General features: G+C 40.4%; 1 protein-coding gene across 1 annotated transcript; it reads right to left on the minus strand.

The window, feature by feature from the left end:
* Positions 1-22,291: 22,291 nt before the first annotated feature.
* Positions 22,292-22,830, minus strand: LOC128662244 (small nuclear ribonucleoprotein Sm D1-like). Its single transcript, XM_053716067.1, has one exon. The coding sequence runs from the start codon at positions 22,734-22,736 to the stop codon at positions 22,377-22,379; it is 360 nt and encodes a 119-aa protein (XP_053572042.1). The 5' UTR covers positions 22,737-22,830; the 3' UTR covers positions 22,292-22,376.
* Positions 22,831-24,071: the final 1,241 nt, after the last annotated feature.

Consider the following 24,071-nt stretch of genomic DNA (forward strand, 5'->3'; position numbering starts at 1 on the left):
CCAAATAACTCAATTATGGGGCATTCCAGACATGGATCTGATGGCGTCTCGTCAGAACTTCAAGGTTCCTTGCTACGGGTCCAGATCCAGGGATCCCAAGGCGACTCTAGTAGATGCACTAGTAGCCCCTTGGACCTTCAACCTAGCTTATGTATTTCCACCGTTTCCTCTCATTCCCAGGCTGGTAGCCAGGATCAATCAGGAGAGGGCCTCGGTGATCTTGATAGCTCCTGCGTGGCCACGCAGGACTTGGTATGCAGACCTGGTGAATATGTCATCGGTTCCACCATGGAAGCTACCTTTGAGACAGGACCTTCTTGTTCAGGGTCCATTCGAACATCCAAATCTGATTTCCCTCCAGCTGACGGCTTGGAGATTGAACGCTTGATTCTATCAAAGCGTGGGTTTTCAGATTCTGTGATAGATACTCTGGTTCAGGCCAGAAAACCGGTAACTAGAAAGATTTACCATAAGATATGGAAAAGATATATCTGTTGGTGTGAATCCAAAGGATTCCCATGGAATAAGATAAAAATTCCTAGGATTCTCTCCTTTCTACAAGAAGGTTTGGAGAAAGGATTATCTGCAAGTTCTCTAAAGGGACAGATCTCTGCTTTATCTGTCTTACTACACAAAAGACTGGCAGCTGTGCCAGATGTTCAAGCATTTGTTCAGGCTCTGGTTAGGATCAAGCCTGTTTACAGACCTTTGACTCCTCCCTGGAGTCTAAATCTAGTTCTTTCAGTTCTTCAAGGGGTTCCGTTTGAACCTTTACATTCCATAGATATTAAGTTACTATCTTGGAAAGTTTTGTTTTTGGTTGCTATTTCTTCTGCTAGAAGAGTTTCTGAGTTATCTGCTCTGCAGTGTTCTCCGCCCTATCTGGTGTTCCATGCAGATAAGGTGGTTTTGCGTACTAAGCCTGGTTTTCTTCCACAGGTTGTTTCTAACAAAAATATTAACCAGGAGATAGTTGTACCTTCTTTGTGTCCGAATCCAGTTTCAAAGAAGGAACATTTGTTACACAATTTGGACGTAGTCCGTGCTCTAAAATTCTATTTAGAGGCTACAAAAGATTTCAGACAAACATCTTCTTTGTTTGTTGTTTATTCTGGTAAAAGGAGAGGTCAAAAAGCGACTTCTACCTCTCTTTCCTTTTGGCTTAAAAGCATCATCCGATTGGCTTATGAGACTGCCGGACGGTAGCCTCCTGAAAGAATCACAGCTCACTCCACTAGGGCTGTGGCTTCCACATGGGCCTTCAAGAACGAGGCTTCTGTTGACCAGATATGTAAGGCAGCGACTTGGTCTTCACTGCACACTTTTGCCAAATTTTACAAATTTGATACTTTTGCTTCTTCGGAGGCTATTTTTGGGAGAAAGGTTTTGCAAGCCGTGGTGCCTTCCGTTTAGGTAACCTGATTTGCTCCCTCCCTTCATCCGTGTCCTAAAGCTTTGGTATTGGTTCCCACAAGTAAGGATGACGCCGTGGACCGGACACACCAATGTTGGAGAAAACAGAATTTATGCTTACCTGATAAATTACTTTCTCCAACGGTGTGTCCGGTCCACGGCCCGCCCTGGTTTTTTAATCAGGTCTGATGAATTATTTTCTCTAACTACAGTCACCACGGTACCATATGGTTTCTCCTATATTTTTCCTCCTGTCCGTCGGTCGAATGACTGGGGTGGGCGGAGCCTAGGAGGGACTATATGGCCAGCTTTGCTGGGACTCTTTGCCATTTCCTGTTGGGGAAGAGATATCCCACAAGTAAGGATGACGCCGTGGACCGGACACACCGTTGGAGAAAGTAATTTATCAGGTAAGCATAAATTCTGTTTTCTTATTGGTTCACAACAGTTGGTCTTTCATCTAATTGTTTTGCAGCCTTAAAGGGACATGTAGCACACATTTCTTATTTATTGATTCAGATAGAGCATACAATTTTAAACAGCTTTCCAATTAACTTCTATTATTAAATTTGCTTCATTCTGTATCTGTGTGCTAGATGAAAGCCAATAACAAGAGGCATATATGTGCAGTCACCAATCAGCAGCTTCTGAGCCTACCTATTTGTAGTTTTCAACAAAGGATACCAAGAAAATTAAGCAATTATTTAAAATTGTATGCTCTTTCTGAATTATGAAAGAAAAATGTGGGTTTCTTGACCCTTTAAATGATCCAAAATAGCAAGCAGGGCAAACCAATGGTAATTTTTATGACTCCTGTCTGGTAGATGTTACTTTCCAAAGTACAAATTTATTGCATCATTTACATAAATAGATGTAATGGAAATTTGTGCAACAAACATTGAAAAAAAAAATATTAATATCTTTTGCATTCTCTATTTATTATGCATTTATTATCTAACAGCCATTTTATTAGGGCACAGCGTAAATGTGATTTATTACAACTGTTATATGCGTAAATGTGATTTATTACAACTGTTGTTTTTTGTACATATTTCTGCCATGGAAGATGCTATATTTATTTTTATTTTTTACCTAGGGGACAGAAGAAGGAAGGCGCTCTTAAATAGTAATTTAATCCATATTAACTATGCAAACTAATAAAAAAAAGCATAACTACAAGAAGCAAGAGGAGTTTTTACTGTCTTTGATACAGCAATCTATGAAACTGTAATCAGCTGTTTTCTTTCTGTTCCTGTGGTACAGCACACAACATGTACCATAAGCACAGTTTTACTAATTGGGATGGCCCACAATTTGTTCACTTGGTGATTTTAGTGTTGTTGTTTTTTTGTTTGTTTTTTTTGGTTTCCAAAATAATGAAACACAGTTACATTTATTGTTTCGAGTTGAGGCCAATGCAGGGTGACCACATATCCAAACTGCCATTCAGGGACGCGCCCCCCCAGCCCCCACCTGGGACGCCCCCCAAAAAAAAGGTAATTTTGATTCCTTTTTATTTTTGTGCCAAATTTTGAAAGGGAAAAAGAAATGGTCACCACTTTAGACAGGTATACACAATGTGTACCTGCTTTAACTAAGTCACTTACAGCGGCGTACTTTGTACATTACCCATCCATCCCATCAGGGATACTTATTTTCATTAGTGCACTGTATTTAATTTATGCTTCAGAGTGCTATAAACATATTTCTGCCTGTGCAGATTTTAGTATTTGTGATTGCCACCGCTAACATTCAGTAGCTAGTGTCTACCTAAACATATGGGGGTCGATCCGATAAAAATCGTCGCCCGCAAAAGCCGGCGACGCCAATATTTGCGCGGGTTTGGTATCCTATATACGGCGTAACCTAGAAGTTACGCGCGTATATTTCTGCCGTCGCCCGTAGTTTTTTGGGCTATAGGCAGGTATACCAAACCCGCGCAGTTTGGTATCCAATATGCAGCGTAAGGACTTACGTGGCGAAAATGGAGAAAACTTACTCCATTTTCACCTCGCCACAAAAAGCAGCCGTAAGAAGCCTTACGCTGACTATTGGAGCCCCGTAACTCCCTAAACTGGCAGCTAAAATAAACCTAACACCTAACGCATGCGCAATGTCTATCTCCCTGTCAACCGCGATCTGCTAAAATAAACCTAACACCTAACGCATGCGCAATATCTATCTACCTTTAACTAGGTAGATATTAAATAGTTAATAACTATTTAATAGCTATTATACCTAGTTAAAATAATTAACAATTTACTTGTAAAATAAATATTAACCCTAACATAGCTACAATGTAATTATTAATTATATTGTAGCTATCTTAGGGTTTATTTTATAGGTAAGTATTTAGATTTAAATAGGAATATTTTAGTTTATAAATGAATTATATTAATTTAATATAAATTTAGTTAGGGGTGTTAGGGTTAGATAGAGTTAATATAGTTAATATAAATACTATAGTAACTATATTAACTATATTAACCCTAATATAATTAGGGTTAATATAGTTAATATATAATGTAATACCTATATTAACTATAATATACTTAGGGTTAACATAGATAATATAGCTGGCGGCGGGGTAGGTAGATTAAATTAGGGGTTAATCATTTTAATAGAGATGGCGGCGGTGTAAGGGGCTTACATTGGGGGTTAATAATTGTAATATAGATGGCGGCGGTGTTAGGGGCTCACTTTAGGGGGTTATAGATATAATATAGCTGGCGGCGGGGTACGGGAGCGGCGGTTTAGGGGTTAATAACTTTATTAGGTTGCGGGGGGTACGGGAGCGGCGGTTTAGGGGTTAATACATATTTTATTGTTAGGATAGTGAGGGGGGATAGCGGATAGAGGGTTAGACGTGTCGGGCTATGTTAGGGAGGCGTGTTAGACTTATCGGGCTATGTTAGGGAGGCGTGTTAGACAGTGCGGGTGTTTTAGACTTTAGTCAGGTTTTATAGGCGCCGGCAGTTTCTAACGTGCCGCAAGTCACTGGCGACGCCAGAAATTTGTACTTACGCAGATTTCTGGACATCGCTGGTTTGTCAGACTTACGGCACGTTAGCATCTGACGGCGACTTATATGGGATAGCTCGAGTTGCGAGCTGAAACTGTGGGCGACGCCGGTTCCCTCGCTTGCGCCGCAAACTGCGATCTATATCGGATCGCGCCCATGATACTTAATGTGTTAGACATCTCTTAAGAAACAGAAAAAGATGAGAAAACAAGTTGCAATAAAGTAACAGAATTTTTTATTGTTTTCTCACTGTACTCAAATCCTTCCATATTAGACCACATGGCACCAGCTTAGTATCTTGTTTTCAACACTGATGTCTAAATGTGTATTTCTTATCACTTTTTGCACATTGAAGGAGTTTTTTATTTTGTTTTACAAACCTGTAAAAAGAATTACAACCCATGTCAAAAAAAATTTCACCTGAAGTTCAGATTTTATTAGATCAATTCTACATCTATTCCTTATGTCAGACCAGCACAATCCCATCATGCTGAAGACTCTTTCAACTGCTGCATTTGAGCATGGAACGCTGATGACAAATGCAACCACTTTCAAGAGGTTTGGCAGTTTTTCAGGTCCAGCTTTCATGAATATTGTTGACCATTTAACATCCATGTTGAGATAATCATCTGCTTCAGTACTGGTAAAAATCATTGCAAAGTGTGGACAAACACAATCATATTCCTCATAAAGGTCATCTATTTAAAGAGAGTCTAAATTTAGAGCTTCAACTGCTGCCACCAGGTTATCAAATGTAAGGTTCTCCTTCAAATTTAAGCACTGAATTTTAGATAAATAGTTGTTTTCTGAAAAATCAAACCACTGTTCTAAATACTGAACAGCTTTTTGATGTAAGTTTAGGAATTCTAATTCTATTTTTCTTGCTTGCAGATGAGGTAGTTTCTTTACAGATTTTCCAACAAGGTATCCAAAAAAATGGTCTGTCTGTCTTTGGATTAGTTTGCCTTTCACTGTTGTCATGATCTCATAAACATCAACTGCAATCAAGTCATTACGCTCCAGTTTTAATATGGCTGTCTGAAAAATAGGCAAGCAGTTGTGTAAAAACTGGAGATATAACTCAGGAACTGATGGCAGGTCCTGTTCTGTTGTCTCACTGTCTTCATCCACAATAAATTGCCATATCACTTTAGGCGTTTTATCCTCACCAATGCTTTGGAAGTAAGCTTTTACAGCTGGCCAATTTTTTAAAACTCTGTCAATTGCTGGATAAAGAGACAGCCATCTTGTTGGTACATGGCGAAGAAGTTCTGACCACTCAAGGTCAACAAAGTCAAACATTTCTTTCAGTGTGGCAACTCTCTTGGCTGATATTGAAAAATAATTATATAATTTTAAAATGAGACTTTCCACGTCAAAATTTAAAACATCTGAAGCCTTTTTAGCTGTATTATGAAGTATGTGAGCTGGGCAGCCAGCTGGCAATATCCGATCATTTACAGCATGAAGCTTCTGGTACACACCATTATGCTTACCAAAGTTCGCACTTGCATTGTCAGCAGAATATGCAGACATCATGTCCACAGATAGGCCATTTGTTTTAAGCACATTTAAAATTTGCTCTGTAATTGAAGCAGCACTTTAATCACCTTCATAAAAATCCAACAAACTTGTTACCACTCCTTTGGAAGGCTTAAAGTAACGCAGAACTAACGGGAAATGTTTAGTGTGTCCATGGTTAGATGCATCTGATGCAACACTAAAATAAGCATAACTGTTTTTCAAATCGTTAACTACCGCTTCCACACTATAAGGAGCCAGCACGTTTGTTACAATGGCTTCAGCTTTGGTTCGACCACATGACATCTTAGTGGCTTTAGCAGAATCCTGAAATATAACAGGAAGAAGTTTCATGGTGCAGTCCAAAGATCTATATGAATGACTGTGGCACACGGAATGGTAAACCATTGATATTTCAGCTGCTATTATTTCTTCTTGCATTGCCATATCCTTAGAGGGAATCATGAATTTGGAAAGCATTCCACTTTGTTTTGCAGCCCGATCAGCATTTTTGTGACCTTAACTAGATATGTGAATTTTGATGTCACCTTCACCACCACGACCAATTCCAAACTCCGGCCTACACAGAGAACAATATGTTCTATGATAGTTACCAGTCACTGTTGTAATGCATGTGTATGTTGTTTTCCATGATTCTCGGAAACGGCACATTCGCTTTATCTTCTTTGACTTTGCTGCTCCAGAAGTCGAAGGCCCTTGTTCATCCCCGCTGCTATCCATATTAGCACCAATCGCACGATTCCGATCGCAGATGTTTTATATATATATATATATATATATATCTCCATCTATAATATAAAACTGTATATATACACACACTTTATATGAGAGGTGACACAAGCAGCTGCTGTAAACAATAGGTAATATTCAACTGGTAAATTTATAAGTACAGGTATACCACACTTTACAGCGCTTCGCTAATACAGTGCTTTATGGAGCTGAAGTTCAACCTCCAAGGATTTTGAAACAGTGCTGTACTCATCGTGAAATTGCGAGATAAGTGACTGGCACCATTTTGTTATGCGCAGTTCACACTGTTTACAGCATTACAGTGCAATCTGTGTCTCAGTGTTGTACTCTGCCAAATTTTACTATAGCAATTGTCACTATTTTACAGGTACAGTTTTTATTGAATACTAATTGAATACTGTGCTGTGCTCGTGTTAAACTAAAGTTAAAGGGATAGGAACCCCCAAAATTTTCTTTCATGATTTAGATAGAACATATCATTTTAAACAACTTTTACATTTACTTCCATTATCAAATTTGCTTAGTTCTCATGTTATCCTTTGCCTAAGGAACGGCATTGCACTACTGGCAGCAAGAAGAACACATCTAGTCAGCCAATCACAAAAGACAAATGTGTGCAGCACCAATTAGCAGCAGCTCCCACTAGTGTAGGATATGTGTGTATTCTTTTTCAACAAGGGATACCAAGATAACAGAGCACATTTAAGAATAGAAGTGAATTTAAAAGTGTCTTAAAATTACATGCTCTGTTTATAGTAATAGTAACACATGAAGATGCAAGTGTACACACATACACACGTACATACACACATACACACGTACATACACACACACACAGTTATGGAAATTTTACTTCATACTGTGTGCAGCTGTTAGAAAAGTGAGAAGCAAGATTCTTGGGCAGCGTCCTACAAATGTGAATTTTGAGAATGATACTCTGCTATCTTCTCTTAAAGCAGCTGTGTTGCAGACTAGTTGGGTTATGCAACTCATATGTAACAAGGTACTGGCCAGCTTGCATATAAGTGAATTATTCATAGCATAGCCCATCATTTAGTCACATTGTTAAAGGGACACTAAACCCAATTTTTTTATTTCATGATTCAGATAGAGCATGCAAATTTAAGCAACTTTCTAATTTACTCCTATTATCACATTTTCTTTGTTCTCTAGCTATCTTTATTTAAAAAGCAGGAATGTGATGTATAAGAACCGGCCATTTTTGGTTGAGAACCTGGGTTATGATTGCTTATAGGGGGGTAAATGTAAGACTCCAATAAGCAAGCGCTATCCATGGTGCTGAACCTAAAATGGGCTGGCTGCTAAGATTTACATTCCTGCTTTTAAAATAAAGATAGCAAGAGAACAAAGAAAAATTTATAATAGGAGTAATTTAGAAAGTTGCTTAAAATGTCATGCTCTAACTGAATCATGAAAGAAAAACATTGGGTTTAGTGTCCCTTTAACAATGTGACTAAATGATGGGCTATGCTATTAATAAATTGTTTTTAATGAGTTTTCATACTTTCCACAACCTGCTTAATACCTTTTATGTTAAACTTGCATTACTGGGGTTCTTGCAATAACTGCTTCCTTTACAGCAACTATATACACACACAAAAAAAAGTTCCCAACTCAAAGGTGTGTTTTATACACATACACAATCAACTGTTATTATGACAGATGTATATTAAGTAATAAGTTAACAAAACAGCTAAACTATATCAGCTCTAGTTTAAAGAGGAAGATAAATTGCTCCTCTAGGTTTAGTTTTTATATGAAACAAACAGCAATCCAATCTAAAGGGCTGAGCTTGCAGGGAGAGCAATCCTTGTTATCTCAATTATCTCTAACCAAATAACATTTTTTTTTAAAGTTCCCCTTGGAATTGGCAATTTCAACTAACTTAGACTACACTACAACATAACATACATAGTGCCAATGTGCCATATGTCAGTGTTTAAATAAGGAAGAAATGTGTTTATACACATTTCTTCCTTATTTAAACACACCTTTTGCACTATAACCCTTTGTCCTGCTAGAAATACTACATGCAAAATTGAGTGAATGCAATAAAGCAGGGCACGTTGTGACAAATGTATGTGCTTACACACAAAGCCAACATTGTTGTCCAGTGTGATGTTCATAGACTGGGAGGCACATGCAGTGACACATACATGCACAGTGCCTGATGATGAATATATATATATATATATATATATATATATATATATATACACAAAAAAATTATCAAATGCAATTGCTAACACACTGAGAAAGGTATACTGCAAGGAGCAACAAAGTATTTATATAAACCACAGGTTTGCTATAAAACGATCTGCCTTGGATACCTGTGCTATGTGTAAAATAAACAACTACAAAAAATAAACAACTACAAACAGTAACTAACAAGTCCTGTGATAATCATGATATGACACATACACACACCTGGAGATTGTGGTGAATTGAATGCAGATAGATGTGACAGTCTGACTGCACGCTCTCCTCCTCGTCGGGCCGGCTCAGCTGGGCTCCAGTCCAAAATCTCTAGGGCAGGCACAGCAGTGACAGCACTCCTCCACCGGTCTCTCTCGACTCCGTCCACTCCACACACATGTCGCATTATATAGACAGGTACAGACTACAGATAGAGGCTAGAGCGAGACTAGACTAGAGCCGCCCTTGGCGGCAACCAGAGGGCGCAGGCCGGGGCCCGGGGAATTGTGGGGATATATACATATACAATTAAATTAATATCCGGATTCCGGAAGCAGCCCTCTCAACTTACTGGCCAGTGGCCACTGGCGGGCGGCGCCGGTGCCTCTGCCTGCTCTGGAGTCTGGCCCCCTGCGATGATGTAGTCTAGACTCTAGGAGCCTGGAGGAGTCTCACCAGTCACCACCACTCTTACGTGCACTGCTGGAAGCCTGCACCTTGCCGCCCTAGATCTTAATGCTGTGAGACCTCTCACTGAGTCAATCCGCGCTGCTGTCAGTGCTGTCAGAGTGTCAGTGTGCTGTCAGTTTCACTACATTACGGGAGTCCGGGACAATGTATGAAGGTGCCCGGGACCTGGGACAGACCTTTAAAATGCTGGACTTTCCCGGGCAATACGGGACATGTGGTCATCTTAGGCCAATGTAGTTATGCTATAAAAAAAAAAACCACTGACAAAATAATTACTTGTACATAATGAGGCCCATTTAACAAGCTCCATATGGAGCTTGTGGGCCTGTGTTTCTGGCGAGTCTTCAGACTCGCCAGAAACAGCAGTTATGAAGCAGCGGTCTAAAGACTGCTGCTCAATAACCCTGTCCGTCTGCTCTGAGGAGGCGGACAGGAATCGCCACAATTCAACCTGATCAAGTACGATCTGGTTGATTGACACCTCCCTGCTGGCGGCCCATTGGCCCCGAGTCTGTAGGGGGCGGCGTTGCACCAGCAGCTCTTGTGAGCTGCTGGTGCAATGCTGTCTGTCGGATCTGATCCGCACTGTCGGATCACGTCCGCAAGACCGTTGTTAAATAGGCCTCATAGTAGGACAATGCTTACTATAACTTTTGTTTTAACTCTTTCTTGTTGGAGGTATTATTGGAACATAATGGTTATCTGCTGTTTTCATGAGTCAGATCGAGCATACATATATAACCAACTTTCCAATTTACTTCAATTATCAATTTTGCTTCATTCCTTTTGTATCCTTTGTTGAAGTAGCAAGAATGCACTACTAAGAGCTAGCTGAACACATTAGGTGAGTCAATCACTAGAGGCATATATGTGTAGCAACCAATCAGAAGCTAGCTCCCAGCTTCTTAGCCTACCTAGGTATGCTTTTCAACAAAGGATACCAAGAGAACAAAGAAAATTGTATGCTCTATCTGAATCATAGCTAAAAACAGGAAAAATAAACCAGCGAGTCTCTAGGCTTGATAAAAAGAAATTACTTTATTCGGAAAACATTTGCTAAAACAGCAAAAGGGTCACTGTTTTTCATATCTGAATCATGAAAGAAAACATTTTGAGTTTCATGTCCCTTTAAGTGTCCTTAAATATTTACTCCAATTCAAAGTTGTAGTCATAAAATTACACATTTTAAAGCTATTTATGTTTGTATCAGATACTTAGGGGCTGATTTATCATCGGTCTGTCCGGCATGATCCGCTGACAGACATCGATGAATGCCGACAGCATATGCTGTTGGCATTTATCATTGAACAAGCAGTTCTTGTGAACTGCTTGTGCAATGCTGCCCCCTGCAGATTTGCAGCCAATCTGCCGCTAGCAGGGGGTGTCAATCAGCCTGATCGTATAGAATTGGGCGAATTGATGTCTGCAGCCTCAGAGCAGGCGGACCAGTTATGGAGCAGCAGTCTTAAGACAACTGCTGTTTCCGGCGAGCCTGAAGGCTCGCGCGGAGACAGGGGCATCAGGGGCCATTCGGAACTTGATAATTCAGCCCCTTAGACTGTTTTATTTCTTTGTTCACACATGTATAGGTTTCTTATTGTAATAGAGTGAAAAAATGTTTTTAAGATTAAACTAAAGATAATTGAGTTTTATTAAACACATATTGTGTGCTGTGCATGCTCTGTGTGTCTCAGTACCCAATCTGATTTATTTTTCAAAAATAAAAAAATAAATGTATTTATTTAAAAGGGACAAATCATTCAATTAAAGAGTGTTAAATCATTATAATTATTATTATTATTATCGATTATTTGTAGAGCACAACAGATTCCCCAGCGCTATAAACAAAGGTGGAGTGCAACAAAACATTTATAGGGATCAAACGGGGAGAGGGCCCTGCCAAGAGTCGCAGTGACGTGCGGTGAGGTCAGAGGTTTGTGAGGCAGTGGCTATAATACACCCGAGAAACATACACACATACATATTATTTTATATATACACACACAGGGCCGGATTGGCCTACCAGGAGATTTCCCGGTGGGCTGCAGCAGCTGGGGCTGGAAAGCTACAATTTAAAGGGGTGATTAATGGAGGCAATTGGGTTGTAGGGTGCCTAACTAACATCAATCTGGCACTTTTTATTTAATTTAATATTTAATACAAAGTAATATAATTTAATTCTGAAAAAATATTGGGGAAGGAGTATCCCAGTAAAAATGGGGCATATGTAATCTACCGACTCAACGGAAAATTGGGCTGGTCTTCATATATTTCCAGGGCTGCTTTGTATTCCCAGTCCGGCCCTGTACACACACACAATAACTCTCTTTCACACACTCTCTCTCACACACACACTCTCTCTCACACACACTCTCACACTCACTCTCTCTCACACACTCACTCATACACACTCACTCTCTCTTACACACACTCACTCTCGCTCACACACTCTCTCACACACACACTCTATTTCACACACAATCACTCTCTAACACTCTCTCACACACACTCTCTCTCTCTCTCTCAAACACACTCTCTCTCTCACACACTCTCTCTCACACACACTCTCTCTCACACACACACACTCTCTTGCTCACTCTCTGTCTCTCACACACCCTCTAATACACACACCCTCTCTCTCACACTCTCTCTCTCTCTCTCTCTCTCTCTCACACACACACACACTCTCTCTCTCTCACACACTATCTCTCACACACTCTCTCTCTCACACACTCTTTCTCTCACACACACTCTCACACACTTTCTCTCTCACACACTCTCTCTCTCACACACTCTCTCTCACACACACTCTCTCACACATACTCTCACACACACTCTCTCTCACACACTCTCTCTCTCTCTCTCTCACACACACTCTCTCTCACACACTCTCTCTCACACACTCTCTCTCACACACTCTCTTTCACACTCTCTCTCACACAGTCTCTCTCACACTCTACTTATGCTCTATTTGCAAATTCAGCCCATTAAAATGGGTTGTGGATTCATTTAGTAAAACCCATTATTGTATATAAAAAAATAAAGTTAAAAAGTTTACTATACAGTTAACACTCTACAGCTGGTTTAACAAGTAATTGGAAACATATTTAGGAGGAAAAATGTTCAGCACACTCACTGTCGCTTTAAAAATCACAGAGATATTTTGCGGATATGTTCAGTGTGTCATTCTTGGTACAGAGAAACTCTCTCTCACACAAACTGCTGACATGTCATCTATTTTAAAATAAAATCACATTGTCCTCCTTTCACTGAATTGTAATGTATTTCCCTGGGAAGAATATAAATTCTGACTTTGTTCACTTTATGATCATTATGTGTAAAGCTAAAGTTATAGTCAGGTAATAATATGATATAATGTGACTCTTATTAATATTTTATTGTACACTACACAGCTTACAACTGCACCACCATCCAGAATCCTTTGGAAACATTTTCTATCATTTCTCAGTTTTTCACATTAATTTGGCAGGTGGCAAAAATTGAGATTATTAGTACAAAGCTCGAACCCAAGTCTCACACCAAGCAAGAAAACTAATCAGCCAAAAAAAATGCTTATTATGATTCTTTCAATTAGTGACTAGTTTGAGAAGTTTCTTCTGCAAATTCTTCAGGGCTGCACAGAGACCTGGTCCTTACCTGAGCTTGATGATGAGGTCCATTCGGTCGTCAGTGTCACTGTCAAACAGAAGACCGAGAGACTTTCACTCCACCGGTCCCACGTGGCTCTGCTCCTCCGTCGACTCACTCCACCATCCTCCTCCTGTCCTGAGTCTCCTTCACAGCACACAGTCCTCAGGTACAGGACCGGCTCCTCCACACAGCCACAACCGCAGCTGACTCACTGAGCACTTTACAGGTGGGCACTGAAGGCAGGGCAGTACGGGCACGCACTTGCAGCAGCAGCTCCCTCCTACTGACTACTACTGAGTCTTCCCGCCTGAACTAAAGTCAAGTCTGTCTCACTGTGTTGGCACAACGTCACGTGACCGACACTGAGAGTAAGACTGTCACTCAGCACACAGCCCAGCAGGCATGCCTCCCCACAGTGCTAAATGCTGATTGGCTGAAGTGATCTAGCTCATCGTGGAGGCGGTTTTGAGAACCGTCTCCATTGGAGCTTGTATTAGGGCCCGGCGAGTCACCAGTAGGTGGCACTAGCTCTTAATGAGCAGTGATGTTATTTAGATCCATGTTGCACAATTAATGGAGGGCAGCGGACCGGCTCACTTCCTCTCATCCTTTGCGCAACAATGGATTCTAAATTTGGCAGCGCAAGCGCAGTACAAAATAAATAATAATGTGAGTATAATCGCCATCGGGGGAGTAGGGGGGTACCCTTGGGGCGGGGTTGGACGTGGCCAAAATATAAATAAAAAATACTTAAAAAAAAAAAAAAATATATTATCTGCCTCCCCTGCCTCCTATTATTGAACGTCACTGGAGTCGCACTGTTGTAGTCAGCTCTTAAGAAGGTGATCTACAAAAAGCTGGACTCTTAGGCTTACATGCTAAGGGGGTTCAGGATAGCAATGGAGGGGAGGAACTGGTATAAAGAAATGTTAGTGTAGGTTGTATGCATCCCTGAACAGTAGAGTCTTTAGGGAGCGCTTGAAGCTTTCAAAACTAGGGGAGAGTCTTGTGGACAGGGATAGGCAAGGTGACCGTACACAGAAACTGGTGTCCGTGACTAGCCCTTGCAGTGTCAGCCACAACCTTAGTATATCTTTTATTTCGGATTAAATAATAGGAATAAAAAAAAACTATGTAGTGTTAATAAAGTTAATGGCTTGTCAAGAGACTGTTAGCGATATTGGGTGATAAGTTATGGAATAAATAAAGCCTGAGTGAAATACTGGATGTGTAGCTGCATCTGTATAATAATACCCAGCTCTACAAAGACACAGTAGTAACACTGGCACATGCGTATAGCCAGACAAGGGCTGGTTATAGGGTCAGTAGTATCTGCATCAGTATAATAACACCCAACACTATATAATGACACAGTAGTGACACTGGCTCATGGGTATAGCCAGAGGAGGGCTGGTTATAGGATCAGTGGTATCTGCATCAGTATAATAACACCAAGCACTATACAAAGACACAGTAGTGACACTGGCTCATGGGTATAGCCAGAGGAGGGCTGGTTATAAGATTGGTGGTATCTGCATCAGTATAATAACACCAAGCATTATAAAATAATGTTTTTAATTTCAAATGCACCTTGGTGTCATTCACTAAGGTCTGTACTTTGGAAAATGTCCGCCACAGTCTTTGTCTGTGCCTATCCCTGCTTGTGGAGCGAGGCAGAGAGTTCCATAAGATGGGAGCCAGTCTGGAGAAGTCCTGTAAACGGGAGTGTGAGGAGGTAACAAGAGAGGAGGAGAGTAGGAGTTCATGAGCAGAGTGAAGGGGACGGGAGGGAGAGTATCTGGAGACAAGGTCTGAGATATAGGGGGGAGCAGTGCAGTTGAGGGCTTTGAATGTCAGAGTGAGAATTTTGTGTTTAATCCTAGAGGCAAGAAGAAGCTAGTGAAGGGATTGGCAGAGAGGTGCAGCAGATGAAGAGCGACGTGTAAGGAAGATGAGTCTGGCAGAGGCATTCATTATGGATTGTAAAGGAGCTAGGCAGCAGCTGGGGAGACCACAGAGTTGCAGTAATCGAGGCGGGAAAGGATGAGAGAGTGGATTAAAATCTTGGTTGTGTCTTGTGTAAAGAAATATCTGATGTTTTTAAGGTGGAAGCGGCAGGCTTTAGCCAAGGACTGAGTGTGAGGAGTGAAAGAAAGATCTGAGTCAAATGTGACCCCAAGACATCGGGCATGTGGGGTAGGGGTAATGATGGAGTTCTCGACAGTTATAAAGAGATTGGGGGTGGAGATTTTGGAAGAAGGGGGGAAAATAAGGAGCTCAGTTTTAGAGAGATTTAGCTTGAGGTAGTGAGAGGACATCCAGGAAGAGATGTGAGAAAGACAGTTAGTGACACGGGTTAGGAGGGAAGGAGATAGGTTTGGTGCAGAGAAGTAGATTTGGGTGTCATCGGCATAAAAATGATATTGGAACCCGTGGAACTTTATTAGGGAACCTAATGATGACGTGTAGATTGAAAAGAGAAGGGGACCGAAGACAGAGCCTTGTGGTACCCCGACTGAAAGTGGTGATGGGACAGAGGAGGCCCCAGAGAAGGCTACACTAAAGGTAAGGTTTGACAGGTAGGAAGAGAACCACAAGAGGGCTGTGTCACAAATGTCAAAGGATTGGAGGGTTTGGAGCAAAAGAGGGTGGTCAGCAGTATTAAAGGCTGCGGACAGATCAAAGAGGATAAGCAGAGAGAAGTGGCCTTTTGATTTTGCTGTAAGTAGGTCGTTGGTAACCTTATAACAAAATATACTGGTGCTGAGGGAGAGGTTGAAAATGTGTGCGAGTATAGGGGTAAGGGTAGAAGAGAGGGAGGGGAGTAGCTGTGAGGGGATAGGGTCAAGGGGACAGGTAGTGAGGTGAGAGCACAGTATAAGTGCAGAAACTTCTTCCTCAGTAACAGGGGAGAAAGTTTATGGCTATGTTGGTTGTGGATGATTGCGAGCGTTTGAGGGGGTGAGTGAATGGAAGTGTGTTGAGAGCTGATTTAGTTTCTGATGGAGTCAATTTTGTTATTGAAGTGGCTGGAAAAGTCTTGAGCTGACAGAGAAGTTGTATTAGCAGGTGGGGGTTGTTCGGAGAAGAGTATTGAAAGTGGAGAACAGACGTTTTGGGTTTGAAGAAAGAGTAGAGATAAGAGTAGAGAAGTAATGTTGCTTATAGAGATTAAGGTCAGAATAGTAGGAGTTCAAGATGAATTTGTAATGAAGAAAATCAGATTTTCTCCAGTGCCGCTCAGCAGTACGGGAACATCAGCGTAGGTACCGTGTCAGAAGAGTATGCCAGGGCTGAGGATGAGTGTGTGATTTCCGAGCTATGGTAAGAGGGGCCAGATTGTCAAGGACGGATGTAAGGGATGTAAGGGTGGAATTATAGTGGCAGATAGATTGGTCAGGGCAGGAAAAGGAGGAGAAGGATGAGAGGATAGGTTTGAGGGAATTAGCAAGCTGTTGCTGATCTAATAACATAATGCTTCTGTGAAGTTTGGTGTGAGGAGTAGAAGGAAAGTTGTAGGGAGGGATGATATGTTGCAAGTGAGGAGATGGTCAGAAAGAGGAAAAGGGGAATCTGTGAAGTTTGAAATAGTGCATCGATAGCTAAAGTTCAGGTAAAGGGAGTGACCATCTTTGTGAGTGGGTGAATCAGTTCATTGTGACAAACCGAAAGAGGAAGTGAGTTGCAGACGTTGTTTTGCAGAGGAGGCAGTGGGATTGTCAAGAGGAATGCTGAAGTCACCAAGAATGAGGGCAGGGGTGTCTGAGGAAAGGAAATAATGTAGCCAGGCAGCCAAGTGATCTAGAAATTGAGTTGAGGAGTCAGGGGGTCGGTATATGACTGAAACACGTATAGAGAGGGGAGAGAATAAGCGAATCATGTGGGTTTCAAATGAGGAAAATGTGGAAGAGATGGGTTGTATTTGTTGAAAGGTGCAACGAGAGGAAAGTAAAATACCTACACCAGGGGGGGGGTGGAGCCAACTTCCAAGGGAGCCATACGTGCATGAATGGAGCTCCTGGCTCTAATATGATTGAAATCTCATTTATTTACCCTTGGGATCAAATTCTTTTGCACCATAAGGAAATCTCTTGATCTCTAATAGTCCTACAAGACCCTGCAAGTGTCCAGGAGGCTATCCCTAGCTGTCAGAAGCTCTACAAAAATATGGCAAAGATGGAGGCCCTGAACTACTGGGCAGAGGATGTGGCGCAGCTCCTATATGAACATTTTGCCAGAATGGAAGCAATACTCCTTGAGTATTGCACTACAACTTTCGTTCCTGAACATGTTGCCCTCAGCCTGTCTTGTGCTAACACAGTTTCAGACCAGAGTATTGCCGATGGTACACTAGCTCATGGGTCCTTGTGTCGCCTGCCTGACTCACTCCAGCATGGCGAGCCGCTCAGCCACCATTCCAGGGATCAAGCTGCTCGAGAGCCACACCTCTTACCGGAGGTGACAGAAGGTGATTATTTGACTAAACACTTTGACCCTGGGCTGCCCGGCGAGACGCAAGTCTCTAGAAATATTCAGCCCTCACTCCTAAACTTACCTGCAGCTGCGGGGCTTGCGACATCTGCTGACCGCGATCTTGTTTGTGGGGCTTCCCCCTTGCTCCGGGGTGCAGAGGTAGGAGTGCTCGAGTCTAAGCAGGACACGGTGAGTTGGTGTGCATCACGGGGCCGCATGTTACCGGTGCAGTATGTTCCCGGTGACCTAAGAAAAGGCATAGGCTAATCTGGAGCTCCCTATGATCCTGCTTGGAGCCCCTGTTCCACAATGTATATGGAATCTATCTCCAGCCTGAACATTTACCTTCACACTGTTTAGTGGGACTGATTACTGCGGCAATGCATATATCAAGCTAAAATGATAGAACTTTACACAGCTACCTTAAATGGTCTTGAACTAATTTGAACTATTCAGCTCTAGTTTATGCTTATACATTGCTCATATGTCTGGACACTTACTACATATATTTGTATATTCTATGTATCCCACTACCTTGATGACTATAGACATCTATCAGCCTACTGTCACGAGTGAATTGAACGCTAGCAACTGAGACTGGTATACAATGTAAACGATACTTAAATCTGTTATGTCTGTCATTACACAGACTTTATAATATTTCAGAATGATTTTTCTTGTTGAGATACCTAAATACACTCTCAGTCCCTAGCTGGACTCTAGATTTAGACACGCACTTCGTTATAAATTATTGGTCATCAGTGAGATTACTTAGTTATTGCTCTCCTCCTGAACAGACAGGCGGTTTTTTATTCATACAAGAAGCTAGCCCAGAGAACAGTAATCCAATTACATTGTTTGCACTGCATAATTTTTGTGAAAAACTGTTGCTACTGGGCCCCTAACAAGGCTGCAATAGACCTGGTGTGGACTATTGAGTAATGTTGTGCATTTCCTTTTTTTTGTTATATGTTGTCAAGTTTATAAGTATTTTCAGTGAATGATATCATTCATCAAAATCTGTTTACCGTTATATACGTTTATTATAATGTTATGCATACCTCAGTACTTCTGAGTACAGTAAATGCTTTCTTGCTGATACTTACTCTAGATGCTTTACTAATTGCATGTTTTCAGTGTTCTCTGCTCATTTACTATGGGTTATTTCTTGTATAGACAACGAGAGTGAATTTGTATAATGTATGTATTTCAGTGTACCTCTCTCAGTTTTAGGTACTAACTGGTTGCAGTACTCTTGAAAATGTAGCTGTGGTTTCCTTTCAAATATCACTGTGTTTGTGTTAACATGTTGTCAGCCTTAAGACATGGGCACTAACAGACCCTTCCTTGTCCATATATGTTTATTGATTTACATTCACAGGCTCTTTGCATTTTAGTCACACACTCTAGGAGACAAAAAGCATTTTATACATAACAATATCTTCGTGGTCCTATCTTTATTCTTAGATTCTGACGAATAGCTTACTCCTAACAAGACTAATAGGCTAGTTTATAAATTAAGGTAAATCTAGCGAGGATTTTACTTGAGATCATACATTCTATACAGGTAAATAGCCAATAACCTTTGGGCCATTACTCTAAGTTATTCAATTTGAATTCTAAGATTGCCTTATAGTCTTACTGAATGGGGGTTCCTACCACAGTTTCCTATTTCTACTACTATAATTCAGTTTTGCTGTGCCATCGGCGGCCGAGATGGTGCAGCTTTGCTTCTAATAAGGAACCCTTACGCTGCAGTAATTATTACGGTCATGGGATACAGCCAGATTAGCTCACTGACCACTATATGACAGGGAGTTATTAAACTTTACCAGGCTAATTTCTCTCAGCCTTGATATATATCTAAAGTGTTTAATGAGCCTTTGTATTTCTGTACACTCTGATAGGTTTAAAATATGCTGTTAGTATGTTACCTCTTGTCACCATGCACAGCACCATTAGGTCAGTTTCTATAGGTTTTAATCCTCTGTCCTATTTATCTTGTTAAGAACTTCGAGAGGGCTTACTATGCACGCACAATTTTAGCAGTTAATTGATGTTCCCATGGTAACCATTGGAATTTTAGTTGCCAACACATAGCATAAACCCTTGAGGGTTGTCTTATCTATCTATAGTTGATACCCTACATTTCAAAAGTTTCCTACGCTATATATTTTAATCATAGTATTCAACCTACCACCTTCCCCCTCCCACAATATACCTCCTAATTTAGGAGGTTTAACTATGCGGCTTATCTTGCCCATGCCGCACCATAAATACTCCCCTAGCATTCACTTTTACATATTACCACAGTGGTGACTCTAACTACTACATTCTATTCAGCAGGGCTGATTAACATAACTTTCCAGAAGAGTCTCTGATTGTCTGTTTCATCATGTTATTTCCATTTAGGAATAGTACCTTCATTGTGGTTATCACTTCGTATGTTAACTATCACCCTAATCTACGCTTATAGGTCTAAATATAACCGTCCAATCAAATCAATCTCCTCCCTCAGAGTCTGTTGCCGTTTTGTGAGGCACAAGAGTTGCCTTCAATGTCAAGCTTTCTTTAGGCCGTGTTAAAAAGTGAAAGAGGTTCCAGTCTTCTCTATTGTATTATCTATATTGTGAATTATTTTTAGTTTGTCTTATGTTATTTCACATAATTTGTATTATTCCGCACAACCGCAATAAAAGAATTTAAAAATAAAATAAATACCTACACCACCTTCTTATCTATTACCAGACCTAGGAGTATGGCTGAAGTGGAGACCCCCATGTGACAGAGCAGCAGTGGATGCTGTGTCTAGGGGAGAGAGACAGGTTTCTGTTAGAGCCAGAAGGTTGGGGGAGCGGGAGATAAAGAGGTTATGTATAGAAGTGAGCTTGTTGCAAACAGAGCGAGAGTTCCAGAGTGCACAAGTGAAGGGGGTTGTGGCTTTAGATGCAAGAGGAATGTGAGTAAGGTTGCCAGATTTTTGTTTTCTGAGTATATATATATATATATATATATATATATATATATATATATATATATTATATGCATACACACACATTTATATATTATATATACAGTATCTCACAAAAGTGAGTACACCCCTCACATTTTTGTAAATATTTTATTATATATTTTCATGTGACAACACTGAAGAAATGACACTTTGCTACAATGTAAAGTAGTGCGTGTATAGCCTGTATAACAGTGTAAATTTGCTGTCCCCTCAAAATAACTCAACACACAGCCATTAATGTCTAAACCGTTGGCAACAAAAGTGAGTACACCCCTAAGTGGAAATGTCCAAAATGTAGCAAAGTGTCATTTCTTTAGTGTTGTCACATGAAAAGATACAATAAAATATTTACAAAAATATGAGGGGTGTACTCACTTTTGTGAGATACTATATATATATATATATATATATATATATACGGTATATATATATATATATATATCTCATTTAAAAAAAACAGAAGTAAACCAGGGTTTTCATCAAATACAACAGTCAAATTTATTGACGTTTCGGGGAATTATCTCACCTTCTTCAGAACAATAATAACATAAAGTGGTACCTCCCCCTTCCTGTGAAAAAAAGGGGCAAACATACATAATTTCTGGTATATACTTAACATTGTGACCCTGGAAGTTTACAAAAACTACTAACAATATGGCCCATGGGGCTCATCAGTAACTACGAGGACTTACGGGTAACATGTAAAATAAAACTTGGGGCTTAATCGCCCACCCAAAACACCTTATCAATACACTCCAAATATCTTTAGAACTATCTCTCTGTATATATGTCTAATTTAATCATGGCCATTCAATCTTCATATCATATACAGGGAGTGCAGAATTATTAGGCAAGTTGTATTTTTGAGGATTAATTTTATTATTGAACAACAACAACCATGTTCTCAATGAACCCAAAAAACTCATTAATATCAAAGCTGAATATTTTTTTATTTTTTATTTTTATCTACAAATTTGAAGATATTTTAATGGAATATACATCAGTTTTAACCTGTAACTGTAGGATGTTCTGTCTCAAATACAATTTTCACACAATGCAAATAAAACAGTTTGTCATGTTATGCACTGTATATGTTTTACAAATCAGTATTATAAGACCCAGATAATCCCCAATTAATTATCGGTCTTGCAAACACCTACCAGATTCTTATATCATGCCGTTTTAATAATCCCTGGAAAGACTCATTTTATCAAAAACAAATTGCCTAAGTTTTTGAAAGAACAAAAAAAAAAACAAAAAAAAAAAAAACAAGTTCTACTAGATAAAAGTGACTGATCAACAAAATGTATTCTGCAAACATAAGGTAATTGTGCCCAGAACGATTTACCTTTTCACTTGTATCAGAAAAGTTTCATTTTTTGCAATGTGGGGCCCACCATGTCATACAACTGATTTCAAATGTGAACTTGAAATGTACATGTTATCTACTAACAAAACTGTTTACTTTAAACAAAAACAAAAAACGCACTTGTACAATTTCAAAGAAAAAAAAACAGGCACACCCATTCTGGTTTTTATTAAAAATTAGCAAAAATCTGTACAAAAAGATATTCCCGGTTCATGGTGAAAATAAGCAGTAGTAAGTTATTGTCTTGGACCTCCTCTCCCCCGTCCTCTTCCTCGTCCTCTTCCACGGCCCCTTCCCCTGCCTCTTCCAGCAACAGCTTCTCTTTTCTTAGATTTAACTTTTGGTTCAACATCAACAAGTAGGGTGTCAAGGGGCAAGCTATCTGGTAGTATAAAGTAACGGATATTATTTCCTCTTATACTTAAAGTCTCCAACTGCACAGGCTCTCTGTTTTTCACAGTCATTTTTACAGCTTTCAAGTGTGTATTCATACTGACGTCAACACCTGTGATAGTGCCGTGAACCTGAGTCCCATTTTTCAGTTCTATCGTCACTGTCTCATGGCTCAGTTTCATCAAAAATCTCACTAGCTTCATGACTGCAGGTAAAAAGCACCGAGCTGATTATTTGCGTACAAATCCAGCCGGTTTCCCAGTAAACCCCTTTTATTCACGGTCACAATTACAAGGCCTCAAAGCTGAATAGTTTTGGAAGTAGATTTTAGTTTGTTTTTAGTTATAGCTATTTTAGGGGGATATCTGTGTGTGCAGGTGACTATTACTGTGCATAATTATTAGGCAACTTAACAAAAAACAAATAAATACCCATTTCAATTATTTATTTTTACCAGTGAAACCAATATAACATCTCAACATTCACAAATATACATTTCTGACATTCAAAAACAAAACAAAAACAAATCAGTGACCAATATAGCCACCTTTCTTTGCAAGGACACTCAAAAGCCTGCCATCCATGGATTCTGCCAGTGTTTTGATCTGTTCACCATCCACATTGTGTGCAGCAGCAACCACAGCCTCCCAGACACTGTTCAGAGAGGTGTACTGTTTTCCCTCCTTGTAAATCTCACATTTTATGATGGACCACAGGTTCTCAATGGGGTTCAGATCAGGTGAACAAGGAGGCCATGTCATTAGATTTTCTTCTTTTATACCCTTTCTTGCCAGCCACGCTGTGGAGTACTTGGACGCGTGTGATGGAGCATTGCCCTGCATGAAAATCATGTTTTTCTTGAAGGATGCAGACTTCTTCCTGTACCACTGCTTGAAGAAGGTGTCTTCCAGAAACTGGCAGTAGGACTGGGAGTTGAGCTTGACTCCATCCTCAACCCGAAAAGGCCCCACAAGCTCATCTTTGATGATACCAGCCCAAACCAGTACTCCACCTCCACCTTGCTGGCGTCTGAGTCGGACTGGAGCTCTCTGCCCTTTACCATCCAGCCAACGTCAGTCCATAAAACCTTAGAAAAATCAGTCTTGAGATATTTCTTGGCCCAGTCTTGACGTTTCAGTTTGTGTGTCTTGTTCAGTAGTGGTCGTCTTTCAGCCTTTCTTACCTTGGCCATGTCTCTGAGTATTGCACACCTTGTGCTTTTGGGCACTCCAGTGATGTTGCAGCTCTGAAATATGGCCAAACTGGTGGCAAGTGGCATCTTGGCAGCTGCACGCTTGACTTTTCTCAGTTCATGGGCAGTTATTTTGCGCCTTGGTTTTTCCACACGCTTCTTGCGACCCTGTTGACTATTTTGAATGAAACGCTTGATTGTTCGATGATCACGCTTCAGAAGCTTTGCAATTTTAAGAGTGCTGCATCCCTCTGCAAGATATCTCACTATTTTTGACTTTTCTGAGCCTGTCAAGTCCTTCTTTTGACCCATTTTGCCAAAGGAAAGGAAGTTGCCTAATAATTAT

This window comes from Bombina bombina, chromosome 6 (assembly GCF_027579735.1).
Source record: "Bombina bombina isolate aBomBom1 chromosome 6, aBomBom1.pri, whole genome shotgun sequence".
Taxonomy (NCBI): Eukaryota; Metazoa; Chordata; class Amphibia; order Anura; family Bombinatoridae; genus Bombina; species Bombina bombina.

Excerpts from the sequence above, each read along its gene's own strand:
- LOC128662244 (XM_053716067.1), bottom strand. The coding sequence starts at position 22,736 with ATGAAGCTAGTGAGATTTTTGATGAAACTGAGCCATGAGACAGTGACG.